The sequence below is a fragment of the Octopus bimaculoides genome, chromosome 5 (genome assembly GCF_046866305.1).
Source record: "Octopus bimaculoides isolate indiv1 chromosome 5, ASM4686630v1, whole genome shotgun sequence".
NCBI classification, from domain to species: Eukaryota; Metazoa; Mollusca; class Cephalopoda; order Octopoda; family Octopodidae; genus Octopus; species Octopus bimaculoides.
The window spans coordinates 109,298,550-109,313,960 of record NC_142932.1 but is presented as its reverse complement, the minus strand read 5'-3'; the positions used below and the strand labels follow the sequence as shown (position 1 = coordinate 109,313,960).

Genomic DNA, 15,411 nt, shown 5'->3' with positions numbered 1-15,411 from the left:
TCCTTCCATGAGCCATCTAATCTCATGTCTGCACTTATTTATAAGGCTAGTATCACAGTTCTAATCTTATGTCTAATCTTATGAGTAGATAGATATTTATATCACTTTTCCTTATATTACTCATTCTGATACTATATGTCAAAAACATTGTAAGCATTGTAATGCAGTTTAAGATGGCTCAAATGTTAAATGAAGACTTCATTATTACTGACATTGTTATTTAGGTGCAATTTCTGAAATAACATTTGTTAATCTCTTGTAGGGTTTTCCTTTGACTTCATTTAAGATGGTATTATTATCTGCTCAAGTATGATAAAAATATGTTGTTTAGTTGAGAGACGTCAACGATCTGTCAACCAAACATTTCAAACTACCTTGTTAGAAGCATGCTCAAATGGATAACATCAAATAAACACTTACAAACACAAATACGCATGCACTACTAGAAATGTACATAAGTAAATTTGCTCAACTCTGTAGCTGTCTCCATGCATCTGCTTAATTTCATTATGATAAGCATGTGTGAGTACATATGTGTGTGAGCACACATGTGTGCGATATTTCTATTGCAAATTGTATTTTGTTTTCATACCATTAACTTATTCAGGAGCTTTTACCTTGTCAGATATTATCTATCTATTTACTTTCTCATTTATTGCATTCAGCCATTAGACACTGGTCAAGCTGGAGTCACACCTTCAAGAGTTTAATCAATCATGTTGAATCCTATTAATCAAATTTGACATTAAGAGACACAACATTAAGTTATATTGGTAAACATGAACAAGGTCATAGAAAAACACACATATACACACATACATACATACATACATACATACATACATACATACATACATACATGTATATATATGTATGTATGTATGTATATATATATATTTATATATATATATATATATATACATATGTATATAAAATGGAGGTGGAAATAGCACAGAAGTAAGTCTAAGGCATTTCAATTCAAGAGGGAATTTAATAAAAATGATTTTTAAAATTATATAAAGAAAATATTACCAGTTTCAATGTATCTCATCTTATCAAATATCAGTAAAAATTTATAAAAATTTGAAGTAAAAAAAATTTATCTTCTTTTTGGGGGGTCAAGGACATGTATATATATATATATATATACTCATATACATATATGGATTACATATATATATATACACATACACACACACACTCACACACATATTTCATTTCCAAACAACTTGCAGATACAAGTGCTAGTGCTACCAATTGAAAGCTCAGCAGGCTTGTTGGGTCATTAGGAGAGAGTGCACACCATTTCAAACCCTTCCTCTCGACAGAATTACTGTGTACTGTCAGCTGCACATAACTCACTGAGATGGGGGCCCACTTGCTAGATGAACTGATTATTAGACTTCACTCAATATTCTTCTAGCCATTGTTCATTGTATATATATCTGTTTCAACACACAATTTCACATCAGGAGTCTTGTAACACAGATTCATAAACACACACACACACACACACACACACACATATTATCATCTCTAATACTCTAATATGCATGTTCTACACTGGGATGGGTTGGATGGTTTGATAGAATCTAATGGGTTCAAGTACTACATTATGCTTCAGTGAGCCAGAGACTTGTAAATGTTAAGAGTATAGTACCCCTACTGACAAGTCTCTTAATATAAAAGAAATTATTTTTACTGTTGAGGAACTCCAAAAACGTCACCAGCTTTATTTTGAACATATTTTGCAAGGATTTAAATTTGAGCCCTAATAAAGAGATCCCTGAATTCATAAGGCAATCAAAACCTTGTCGGTGGACTTGGTGAATGGAAACTGAAAGAAAACTATTCCATATATATGTGGATATATATATATATATATATATATATATATATATATATATATATATGTTTAAGTCACAATATATGGATTCAAGATTTTTCTTTCACCTAAGGATGTAGCTTAATTTCCACATTGTTTTAAAAGATCTTTTACATTTTGCATTAATCCAGACGTGTAAGTAATTTATTTATTATTAAATATAATACTATAAATCATCTTTACTTGCTTTAAGTTATGAAACAATTTTTTGTGATATTTGTATTTTTTTATTGTGAAATAAATCTTCATCATACTATTTCTCTGCCATTTATAACTTCATGTATATATACATATATATAAATAAATATATATATATATATATATATATATATATATATATATATATACATGCATACATATATATATATATATATATATATATATATATATATATATATATATATATATGTGCATATATATATATATATATATATATATATATATATATATATATATATATATATATATATATATTTATGCATGTATCTGTGTGCTTGTTTAAATTTTGCTACTATGAAAGTTGTGATATACAGGCAGTGTGGTTGTTATGAGTTCTTTTATAAAGAAATCATCAGCCTGCTTCATACTTTCAGAGCCATTTGGAATAAGAGATCTCTTACTTGAAAAACAGGTGAAGGTTAGTAACTAGAGTGGCTTCTGACAATAACACAATGTCAAGATTGCATATTTATCTGACCCATGCAAGTGTGGTAAAACTAGCATAAAAACGAAATGAATGAATTAGCTTTCAATTGTTATTTGAGCTCTGATTGAGCAAACATTGATTGAGCATAAGAGATTCCAGGCACAACCATCCTTATTTTTTTAAATATAGGACTACATTGTCCAATGAATCCTGCCTTTATTAAAATAGTTGGTATGATGGTTGAGATTTGACTGCTACCTCTAGCAGTCCAAGTGAACATGTAGAAGCTGCTTTGTTTGTACTTTTCTGTTTTGTGTATATGATTATTCATATTTTAAAGAATAATTTTGTGAAGACCACTGATTATTTCAATGTTTACACACAGCAGTGATCACCATAATCACAAATTGTGAGTACCTATGAGGAATACTTAAAATAAGTTAATTTATTACTAACATTCATTTCTTGGGTTATGTTGTTTTTGCAATTTTTGTAGTTTTAAAGGATTTCTTGATTTTCTTGATTTCTTTTTTTTCATTTTTTTTAAAGTAAATCCAAGATTTTGATAAATTTTGATTCATCCTCTACATTGAAATCTCAAGAAATGTGTAAAATAGAGATTAATACAAATCAAATTTTAAACCAAGAATTTTGCATTAATAGGAAAAAAATTACCATTAAATAACATTATTCATCATTACAAGGCAATTTTCAAGCTGTTAGCAAGATTAGTGTTCCCATGTTTAATGCAAAGACCATAAAAAAACTAACTAGAAATAATATGCAGAGAGGAAAATGCTGATATTAGCCAAGTGTAATATAATTTTAACTAAAATAAAAGGGATGATAGTGGGCATGTTTAAGGTTTTCTCTAACTTCAAAATTAATGGTTCTAACCAAGTCTAATTCCTTACACCAATAAATTTACTATACTATGATGCATATAGTTACATTTGCAGGTGAATATAGTTACTTAGTGAATCAATATTCACTACTTCAGTGATTATTGGATCACTAAACTTGTTGATATATGGAATTAGAACAAGAAATAATAATAATAAGGGGCATTGTCTTCAGAATTTTAGTCTTATTACCTTAAACCAATGGTTCCCAAAGTAAGCAGTTTTGCCCCCCTGGGGCGGTGGAAATTTCCAAGGTGGTGTTGAAGAAAAGTGGCGTGATAATGGAGTAGTGAATCATGCAAAGATTGAGGTGATAATGGGGTGGCGATTCATGTAAAAACAACAAAATATGAGTTCATTAGGCTAAGTTTTATTTGTGAAATACAGTTGCTTTGAATTTGCTTCACAAAGAGGTCTGTGTTTGTGAAGGTTAGATGGGGTGGGGACGCTAGGAATGTGGCCTGGGTGTTAAGGGGGCAACAGCCTGAAAAAGTTTGGGAACCACGGCCTTAAACTATGCTTTCTTAAAACTGAAATATTCAACTATAGCATTGCACATTTTAGCAAGTTATAAAAGAATTAAAAGCTCTTAAGTTTTTTTTCTTTATAAAATCTGAAACCTTACAAAAGACAAATCAGTTCAGTTGCTTTTTTGGCTTTTGCTATTTGACATTTTAAAGTAATCAAGTTCTTGAAATAACAGTTTCTACATGTTGTTCTGAAGTCTGCTCTAATTTGTTGATAAACATTGTGTTTTAGAAATGGCTTGACGAGCTTTATTATACTCATAATTATTTCCTTCTTAGAAATATTTATAAAAAGAAGGGACAACTAAAACAATCCTGACATCTTGTAGAATTTTATTTTATCAGCTTTAGAAGAATATTGCAATATTGAGGCAGTGAACTAAATATCATCAGCTTGTCTCATCATCCAAACTAAAAATGAAGGCAATTAACCAAAACCATAATTGTATCTCATGCTGAATTAGGAAGTTGCCATAAAGTATTTCACAATACAGACATACTGTAATGCTATGAGAGAAATAAGCTGACCTTAAATGAGCGAGTGACAAATATTTCATATTTCAATGATTGAAGCAATTTTGTTTTGAATTACTGAGTAATTTATCTTTCCTTTATTATTACAATCCTGCTTCTGTCATATTTTATACTTGCCAAATAATTTATTGGGTATCTCCATAAATATGAATTTACTCCAAACAATAATTTCTGAGCTTAGCTTTATTTCCAAAACCAATTAACTCCATTAGAACAATGCAGGGTCATTTTTGTAATGGGATGAACTGGTTTTGATTCTCTTGAAATCTGTGTAACAGTTACATATCATTGGTTTCAAATTCTGGCACAAAGCCTGCAATTTTAGCAGGAGGGTTGAAGCTGATTACAGTGATCAACTGGTACTTATTTTATTGACCCTAAAAGGATGAAAGGCAAAGTAGACTCTGGCAGAATTTGAACTCAGAACGTAAAGATGGATGAAATGCTGCTAAAAATTTTGCCCAGTATGCAAACAATTCTGCTTTAACTTTCTGCAAACTTTCTCACAAAGTTTCATTGACAGTACAGGTTCATAGTTAATTCTCATTCTACTACCTATCTGTAATATTGTAAATACTTCAGATTATAATCTCCTCCGTTAAACATGGACCAAATACTTTTTAAATAGTAGCTATAGTTTCAGTTGATATGTTCACAGGTCAAATTCAGCAAAGCGGCTGGATTTTATATCTCAAGAAATGCAATTACAAAGAAGACTGAGGTTAGTTTTTAGTTTCATCTCTTCTATTATGAATCCTGCTATTTCATAACTAACCCATCGACTTTTAACACTTACAATGATGTGGTTTTGGAATTTAAACTTGCAAGAATATTTAAATTTTGATTTTGAATCCTAAAAAGTCTTAAAATGGATGTACCAATGCTTATAATGACTAGATTTCCCATATTAACATAATGTGTTATTAACAAAGCATGTTTTCAATAATAATTCCTGTTTATTTTATCAAAGCAACCTTATTTGTTGTAAAATATTGATTCTGGATAACAGTTAGATCATATGTATATAATCAACTGGCATGCGTTGATTTTAAGTGATATGGTGAACTTATTTCTCTTGCTTTTTGTGAATAATCATGACAGTGAAGCAATGCAGAACTTAACTCTTGCCTGCTACAGCCATTGTTGCATTTTCAGTTTTTCTGGGTGAAAGTAAATCCCAGTTGCACAATTAAGTAAGTAGACATATGACATCCTCATCATCATTAAATGTTTGTTTTCCAAGCTGGCATGAGTGAGATGGTCTGACAGGAACTGACAAACCAGAAGGCTGCATCAAGTTCCAATGTCTGCTTTGGTATGGTTTTTATGACTAAATGCCTTTCCTAATGTTAACCTTTTACAGTGTGTACTGGATGCTTTTTATGTGGCTATAACAGCTTACAATTAACTAAATTTACAAAAACTTATCTTAAAAGTATTAAAGTTGCTCTGCTATAGAGAAACAAGACTAACACGATTATAACTGTAATAAATATTAAAATGCTTTGTTGTTTTATACTTTAGTGAAAGATTTCTAAAAGGGACACTCTAGCATATTTTAGATAACTAATAAAAAATATCTCATTGTTATGCTTAGAAAATTATATATAAAATATTTTTCTGAATATAGTAACTACTTGTGATTTAACAATATCCTAAGCTATGATATATTATGCATAGCAGAAAGTAACTTTCTGTAAAGTCTACCAGTTGAAGTATATTACTTTTATGAACTGATTGTATATTTCTATGGACTCAGAGAAATAATTCATTTTTATCTAAAATTCAGCAATCCAATAAGATTTCAGGAGCATTAAAAAAAATCAACAAAAACTGCAACAACAAACAGAAGTACAGTAATCCCTCACCATAACATCGTTCACCTATTGCAGTTTATTATTTAAGCTTACATCGATTTCTCTGTGGTGTTGTTTTGCATTTATAATAAACTAAATATGTACAAATTATAAAAAATAATATATAAAAAATATACAGTACAATACTGTTGCTACTTCGTGGATTTTCACCTATCGTGGGTGGGGGGACGTAACACCAGTGATAGTCGAGGGATTACTGTAAACAGTTATGAATTTTATGCTGCAAGGAAGAAATACAGGGAAGTTCAACATTTCAAACTGTGGGCCTTTGTCAAAAGACTGCGGTAAAAGTAAAAAAGAAAATTACTTAAAATGTTTGGTATAGATTAATCTTTAGGATTTTTTAGGTTCTACAGTAGTCAAATCATTGACCTATAATTTTTAATATTTGATATTGACATGAAAAAATTTATTGTTGTTACTGCTTGCCCCAATTCAGCTCTGATCACAGGTGTTCCAACCATGATCATCTAACCTTAAATTATCCAATACATCTTTTACTTTTTTCTTAGACAGTGAAATGTAATTTAAGATGAGCTTCGTAGAGGTTTTCATAGTTGGAGCAATCAAAGCTGAAAGTATTAATTTTTAATAGTTTACAAGGTTGCCATCAAATCATCTGCTAAATATTTTAACATTTTATGTATGCCACATCTATTGGGATATTTCGTTAAAATCTCATTAAAGATATGTTTCTATCTTCATTTTATTAGCCACTGATGGTTTTAACCATAAAAAAATGATGTATCTTATTAGGTGAGAGATTAAAAAAATTATTTTTATTAAATATAGTCATGTTATTAAATATAAACTTTCTGTTAATTTTTCCTGCAGCACTAGTATATTTATTTTGAAAGCATAACAGTTAAATTTATAAATAATTTCATAACATAAATACTATTTTTAGTTCACTAACACTTTACATCACAATCTTCTAAATATAATGTTCAAACTCATTTTGCAAATAGAGAAAGTGCTTATATTGATTAAATGTCTAAATGCCCGAGATAATAAAATTATTACAGTTTATCAGACAATTAACCTCATCTGTGGAGGTATAATATTTCAAAATATTTACATCTTCACTGTTTCAATTGGTTTAAGCTCCAGCCATCAACAAGTGTCTTATTTCTAACAGCATTCATAACATCAAACTGAATTAAAAGTTGTAGACTATTTCTCGACTAAGGCTGGTATTTCATAAACCCAGTCTGATACTAGATACACCTTCTTATCATGACAAGAACTGTATAATGGAAGTGTAACAGCTTATCAAATCATAGAGATGTAGTCTTTGTAATATCCAGAATTATAATAGTACTGCTGTATACTAATTGCTATTATTCATAGTTATATTTTTTAACAACAGAAAAATGAAGAAAAAAGAATCAAATTTCTCCTTTAAAAAAAACGCATCAGAATAAATACACAATTCTAGCTCAAAATATAAGGAATAATGCAATTGATGCGTTTGCAGGCTGCTTACTGATTTATTGTGCAACAAGTTTTACTGTGAAATACATTATGAAAATATTGTCAAGATGAAGTAAAGTTAAATATACTCTGCTTGTATATTCATATATTTATATATATAATTGATTGACAGAATTAAAGCATCAAACGAAATGTCATGTAGCTCTTTACATTCTTAATTCAGATCTTAGAGAGGGCCATTCTGCTGTCCATTCTTAGGTCACAAACAAATACTAGGTCTTATTTTAATCAACTGTAACCTTCCCAGAAATGTGTGGCCCTTATGCTCATATTACAAATCAATCTATTGAAAATGTTGGAAGAATGCTAATTCATTTCCTGTTGGTTTATTGTTTCTTTGTCTAAAAACTGTTGTCAGGGGTCTCTATATGCTTTCAAGTCATTTGATAAAGAAAGATTGTAAGTGACTATCTATGAATAGTTTGTGATCTCATAACTTTTACAGTGGAACCTGGGCTCTCATCACAAACAAATCAGTTTATGAACAATTTTTCAAACATAAAACATCTTGAGTGATGTATGGTGTCTTGAGTAAGGAACATAAAAGCCAGCAACAACAGCTGGTAATATCAGTGGGAAAGTGTCTGTTACTGTCTAGCTTTCATTCAGTGCATGGCTTTGCTCAAATTCACTTTGCCTTCTTTTGAATTTCCTATGAGGAAAATAGTTTTGATTTACAGACATTTTAGGTGATGAATGGCCTTCAGGAACAAATTAAATTCATAATCTAAGGTTCCACTGCATCTGTGTGTTTCAAATCCCCTCTCATAGGATTTTCATTATTCATTTATTTAAAATTACAATTGGTGAACAATAGTGTCATTGGTTACAGGTCCCTAGCACATCAACCACCACTGGTTCTCTGTTATTTCTGAAGGTTAGAGTGCCAAGGGTGTCTCTGTAATTTTGTGTACACCAAATATTCCAAAGGGTTTCATTTAAAGAACACACCAGTTTTTCAGTTTTCTCTACATCTTTATACACACATATGCACACAGTCGTACATACACACAAACACACACACACACATGGGTTTCTGCACAATTTCCATCAACCTCATTCACTCACAGGATATTGGCCGTCCATTGATATTCAAATCTTTGTTCAAATGGTTATAATTTAACTGATGTGACTGCATAACAAAATATATCAATGCTGTTTGATGGATTTATTGTTTCATAGGACATTACATATTCATTATAATCAGTTTGTATTTCAAACAGGAAAGAGCAATAATAAGTTGTAGTATATTTTCCATTAATTATGCATAGATAATTGCAATTGAAATTTCTGAATTTCTGAATGTATATGAAAGTGTGTAGTTTTCAACAACTCAAGATCAATATTATCTGGTAAACTCAACGTAAATGATTTAGATTTTACTATGTATATTCTTTATCAACCAAAGAAATGTGTGTGTGTGATGAAATTCTTGGTTTTTGTTATATCACAAAGCCACCTAAAGTTACAAATCCAACACCTGGCTTCTCTGAAAAGTTTCCTTTTTCCATAAGATTATTGATTTTATATTAAAACCCCCACGTCATCATTTCTAGTTTATCCATGTAAAGAGTATTTTCTTCCCATTTTTGGATTTTATACAAAGCTGAAGAAAACTATCAGCCTATCTCTGTCATAGTATTTTTGTGTTTCGTGCATATAGCTGGACTGCTTTAAATGGTGTTGACATTATGACTACCAATCTTTCCAATATTACTATTTCTGACAACCATGTCATGAAAGTGGATATGATTGTTTACTTAAAAAAAACTCCTTTTAATAATGTCATATACATGCATCTTCTCTTTCAGTTTTAACGTTTGTATATATTGCATACTTCATCTTGTGGCAAAAGCTGAAGATATTGGTAATTTCCTAGTATGAAGAAGAGAAATCGTTTTCACTGAACCAGCTTTTATTTGTGGCTCTATTCGTCAGATCTGAAAACTAAAAAATGTACCACCTCACCTCGCCAAAATTGTATTGTGAGGTGTTGTCATCAGTGGTGGGAACATTGTTGTTGCTTCACTTTAAATTGACATTGACCAATCAGAGCCATGATCAGAAGAACTCTAGCCATGACTATTCCATCTTTTTTGTAAAAACACAGCAAAAACTTTATAAAATAAAGTCACACTCAATGCAGGAATACCCTGCATTCAATATGACATTATTGCATGAAGCATTGAACTTTAATTCAAAGTTTGAAGTTGAGCTTTAATTCAAGTCAATGATGGCTTTAAGGATATCCAACCATAGAATCCATGCCAAAGCTGACACTGGAGCTCAACATGACCCTGAGGCTTGCCATATCCTCCAAACCATCCAACCTACATTGGCTTGGAAAATGGACATTTAATGATGATAATGAAGTAATGTTTACATATTGAAAGGCAGTGAGCTAGCAGAATCATTGGCATGCTGGACAAAATGCTTAGTGACTTTTTGTCCATCTTTACGTTCTGAGGTCAAATTTTGCTAAGGTTGACTTTACCTTTCACCCTTTCAGGGTCAATAAAATATGTACTAGTTGAGCACTGAGGTCGAAATTGCTGGTCTTGTGCCAAAATTTGAAATCAGTTTTTGCTTATTGTTTGGAGCAAGTGTTTTTAGACCTGAAATCTGTTTACTGTAAAACAAACATGGAGTAGTGTGACATACTTTCCGAAATTATTGTAAACTGAACCAAGAAGAGTAATTCAGCATGGGCTCACAGAGCAGCTACCAAGGAGTCACATAGACCTAGGGGCCCAATGCTAATTTAAGTATGTTGTGGCTCACTATCAATAAATAATATTATAGACTCCAGTGCACTGTTTGGCCCAGGGGTGGAGGATTACCTTGCCGTTAAAATGGCCGTGAGAGTAATATCCCTTAAAGATATAACCCCCAAAACAATAATAGGTTTGAACTAATGACTATGTGAATCTAATAGTCATCATGTCTTGGTTGGATAGTTACAGTAACTATGCAGACAATTTGATTAATGCAAGAATTCCTACTGAGAACAGATACAAACATAGTTAGCCATACACAACTGCACAGTTTATGAAGAGGTTGGTGTAAAATGGAAGAAGTAAACAATTAGTTTACTTTTTTATGAGAATATTTTTTTATGAGAATATTTACTTTTTTATGAGAATATTTACTGATCAGAATATATTTCATAAATGAACTAAAAAGATTGTAAAATTTTATATTTTTGATACACCTGTAGTGACTCATGTAAAGTTTTAGTTGTTCATCAATTTAATGTTTATTTGGTCAAGCAGGAATGAGTCATCAAGGTCCACATCATTTTGCATACACAGCAATAGAGAAAATTGGTCAACAATGTGCACTGCATGCATTTTATCACACCACTAGAACTAGAGTGGTCATCATATCTACAACGACTAAAGAGTGCCTTCTATTCTGTATCACTTCTTATTTAGAGTATAGGTGGATAGCTTGCAATGCAGCCTGCAAAGTCATATTTCACTTATACATACCATTTTGGTGCATGTTTTGTACAAATGGATGTGTATTTTAGAGCGTATATGAAATACATTTTGCTATGGCACTGGCACTAGAGAGATTGTCCTATATAAGGATATCTAAAGGTTGTCACTCTTCCCTGTACCAGTTCTTATTCAGAGTTATTCTTCGGTAATACCAAGCACTTTTGTTGTCACCAGGCTGAGAGCTTTTATCAGCTATTTCTTGTGGGGAAAAATGGGGGTCGAATTAGTGGGGCTAGACAGAGGAGACAGTAAAAGGCTTGATTGTATGACAATTTTCTTATTCCATGCTGGTAGGCCCCCTCATCTGGGATACCATATGTTGTGACACCTTCTCCAGTGGAAACTTGGTGTGTTCAGCTTCCAGCCCAGGATCTGATGCTCGTCAGGGTGAGAAAAGCAAACTGTCAAAGTATTGGTCAAGTCTGTGGCAATGAAGACCTCTAGTATTCTCAGCCCTCAGACCATATCCCTGTCCACTGCTATCATGGCAGAGATGGCTGTCTGCAAGTGTGAGCCCCTTGAATCAGAATGGCTCCTCCAGTGCATTTCAGTTGCCATCCTCCAACTCAATGCCTTTTCTATTTCGGTTCTCTGTGTTATGGTAAGACAGAGACCCTACAGTGGTGGTCTCACATTGTCACCATGGTACCAAGTGTAGGTGTGTTTAGTTTGCAGGAAACTCAGGCTGTTACCATGGTGTAAGGTAGTGGGGTGTATTTAATTAACAAGGGGATAATTATCATATTGACTGCTTAACCCAAATGTGGCTTATAGACTAATAGAACCTTCACCTGTGCTGTTAAGTGAGAAACTGGGATGAGAGGGGAGGGCTGGTTCAGGAAGCAAGAAAGAAAGAGACAGAATTTTATAATATTGATAGAGATTTCAAATCAGAAATATTAGATTAAACTGAAGTTTTAAAAATTGCTCTGACATTTTGTTGAATGGTTCATTGGAAAGATGTATGGGTGAACTCAGAGCTGTTTGCCATCCATTTGAATTCATATGGTGACTGTGAAGACACACCTCTCTCAGATTTAATTCAAAGACATAACTTTATATGATATTGTGAGCATGTGCATATCACCATGAAGATGAGAGAGAGAGAGAGAGAGAGAGAGAGAGAGAGAGAGAGAGAGAGAGAGAGAGAGAGAGATAACTTACAGCATTCAGAAGCTCGTGTGTCTTAGGAGTCAAAATATCCAATCAATCAGAAGAGATTGATAATTAAGCTATCATCATTGTTAGAATCAGCACACTGTAATCATCGTAATTATTGCCTCCACCACGATTATTAACATCACCACCGCTGCAGCTAGTGCCACCACCACCACCACCACCACCATCACCATCACCACCACCACCATCACCATCACCACCATCATCATCATCATCATTTTTCATCCTCGTTTTCACTGTAATCGTATCTGATTTTTCTGTGCTGGCACAAGTAGAACAGCTTTACACAATTATATATTTCCATATATTTCAAACTGCTAAGTGCTAGTAAAATACAGAAGCCAATATCTCTCATGTACATTTAGTTTGTTTTTTTTTGTTTTGTTTTTCTTTTCCACTCAAGTTGTTTTACAAGTCCCAAAATCATTCATCATCATCCTGCTTTTTGTCTGTTCACAACAGCCCTTTGCTTTCATCATGCATCTTCAAGTAGAGTGTTATAAAAACCACTCAGAACTCTTACATATTTAGTGATGTATTGAGTAATAGTTAAACCACACTTGTTAAATCCAATATTGTGCAATTTATTTTACTACTTCAGCACTCTAAGATGTCCTTTACAAGCTATTATGGTTAATACTTTAAAAATAAGTCCTGGTGTCAATTTATTCAGCTAAAACCCTTCAAGGTGATACTGCAGCATGGCTGAAACAAGTAAAAGGATAAAAGAATAAATGATAATAATAATACTGAAAACAGAGACAGAAGCACTCATGTGCAGCTCAGGAACAAGCATTAAGGACCAATTATATGAAGTGCAGAATAGTCAACACTACCAATAGTGAATAATGCAGTGAGGGATGAAATGGTATGGCACATCATTAGTGAATGCCTGAAATTGGTACGCTAATGCAAAAGATGCCATGACAATGTGGTGAGAATGATCCATTGGGAGCTCTGTGGAAATCACAGCCTACAAAGAGCAAAGACGTGGTATGAGAAAACTACAGAAGGAGTCACCGAAATTGAGAATTGCAAAATCCTGTGGGATGCAATGATCCAGTGCAATCACCCAACCAAACATCTGAAACCAGACATTGTTGTGGTGAATAAAAAAGAAAGAACATGTATGTTAATCAATGCCCGGGTGACAACAGGATCAATGTGAAAGAAGAAAAAATAAAACAATTATGACGATTTGAAGTGGGAAATATAAAGGTTGTGGTCAATGAAAAGAGTAGACGTGATACCAACAGTAAATGGTATCAGCACCCAACTACCAACATGGCTGAAAAAGACCGGTGCAAGTGTGAAGGTAGAACACCTACAAAAATCAGCATTGCTTGAAACTGCAAGAATTCTTCACATGGTTCTTGAAGCATGACCAGTAAACAAGTGTCACCTTAGTCTGCTGGCTGTGGACAGCTGATACGTTCCATCATACCCAGCAAAATAAGCTGTGAGTTTTCACATAATAATAATAATAATAATAATAATAATAATAATAATAATTCTTCTTCTTCTTCTTCTTCTTCTTCTTCTTCTTCTTCTTCTTCTTCTTCTTCTTCTTCTTCTTCTTCTTCTTATTATTATTATTATTATTATTATTATTATTATTATTATTATTATTATTATAAGCTGAAGGAGTGGATAGAAAAGTTTGGCTTGCAAAGGCACGCAGAATACATACAACTAGCCTGCTTATGAGGAATGACAAAGACCTTTCATAAGTTCTTGGATGGTTGAGGTCACAGGTGACGTCTCACAAGATTCGTGGCAACTTCAGTAGTGTTGGTGACCACAAATGAAAGCTCCCAGTACTCTCTGTAAAGGGGTTGTCATTTGGGAGGGAATCAACCCATAGAGACATGCCAAATAAACAGGACAGCACAATGATGATGTAGTCCTTAAGCTCATCAGATCCTGTCAGACCATCAAACTTATGCCAGAATTGAAGATAGGCATTAAGAGATATTGTTGTTGATGATGACGATGACAATGATGATGATGATGATGATGATGATGATGATGATGATGATGATGATGATGATGATGATGATGATGATGATGATGATGATGGCGACGATGGTGATGACATATTTGAGACAAATAATATTAACGTGTTCAAACGTTCTAAGCTACGTTAGCATATGTTGAATAGTTTCTCACCTGTATGTACTGAATGATTTAGAAGTCAATGTTTTACTGTTGGATGCATTTTTGTAATATGAATCAATCAACTGTGAAATGGAATTGATACCAAACCTACACACTATGTTTCAGTTAGTAGTCAAGCTATCTCACAGCATGAAGACTTATTCATGAGAAACAAAATATTCAGTCAGTCAACGAACTGAAATTTGATGGTTACATATCTAGCTGGTTAGCACATGCCTGAGAGGAAGCATTCAGTGGAATCCTGCTAGGTGAAAGCATTAATGAATTAAACTAATTCAGAAAATATCATGTATTTTGCATTTAAACAGAAAATATAATCTACTTGCCTCAATCAATCAATGCTCAGAAATAGAAACAAGTTTCACTGAATCATTTAAGAGAACAGAATTGTATGCCTGGATCTGCAGCCTTACTGGTTGTGTACAAAAATGATACCAAATGATGCAGTTGATGTCCTATCAGTATTCACTTAGATATTTTGTTATCCAATTGATCTTACTGTGAAGAAAAATGATTTAATTTTGTTTTTTTAAATAACATTGATATTTTGGTGTAGTTTGTGGTCTATCATGTGTTTTTTTTTTAGCTCTTCTCAGTGTCAAGTAGGTTGTGTGTTTTGAAAATAACCACACTAAGATTTGTCTGAGTTTTCAAATGTTTTATCTTTGTCTTGCTAAGTTTATAGA

General features: G+C 32.6%; 1 protein-coding gene across 21 annotated transcripts in view; it reads left to right on the top strand.

Moving 5' to 3' along the window:
* Positions 1 to 15,411, top strand: part of LOC106875793 (uncharacterized) — an 848,542-nt gene that overhangs the window by 296,556 nt on the left and 536,575 nt on the right. For 13 of the 21 annotated variants that reach the window (XM_089351822.1, XM_089351821.1, XM_089351824.1 and 10 more), the window contains one exon: positions 5,153 to 5,215. The exons of the other annotated variants lie outside the window; for them this stretch is intronic. In XM_089351822.1, coding sequence (XP_089207948.1) covers positions 5,153 to 5,215 — 63 coding nt within the window. The remainder of the gene's footprint in view (positions 1 to 5,152; positions 5,216 to 15,411) is intronic. 21 annotated transcript variants of the gene reach the window in all.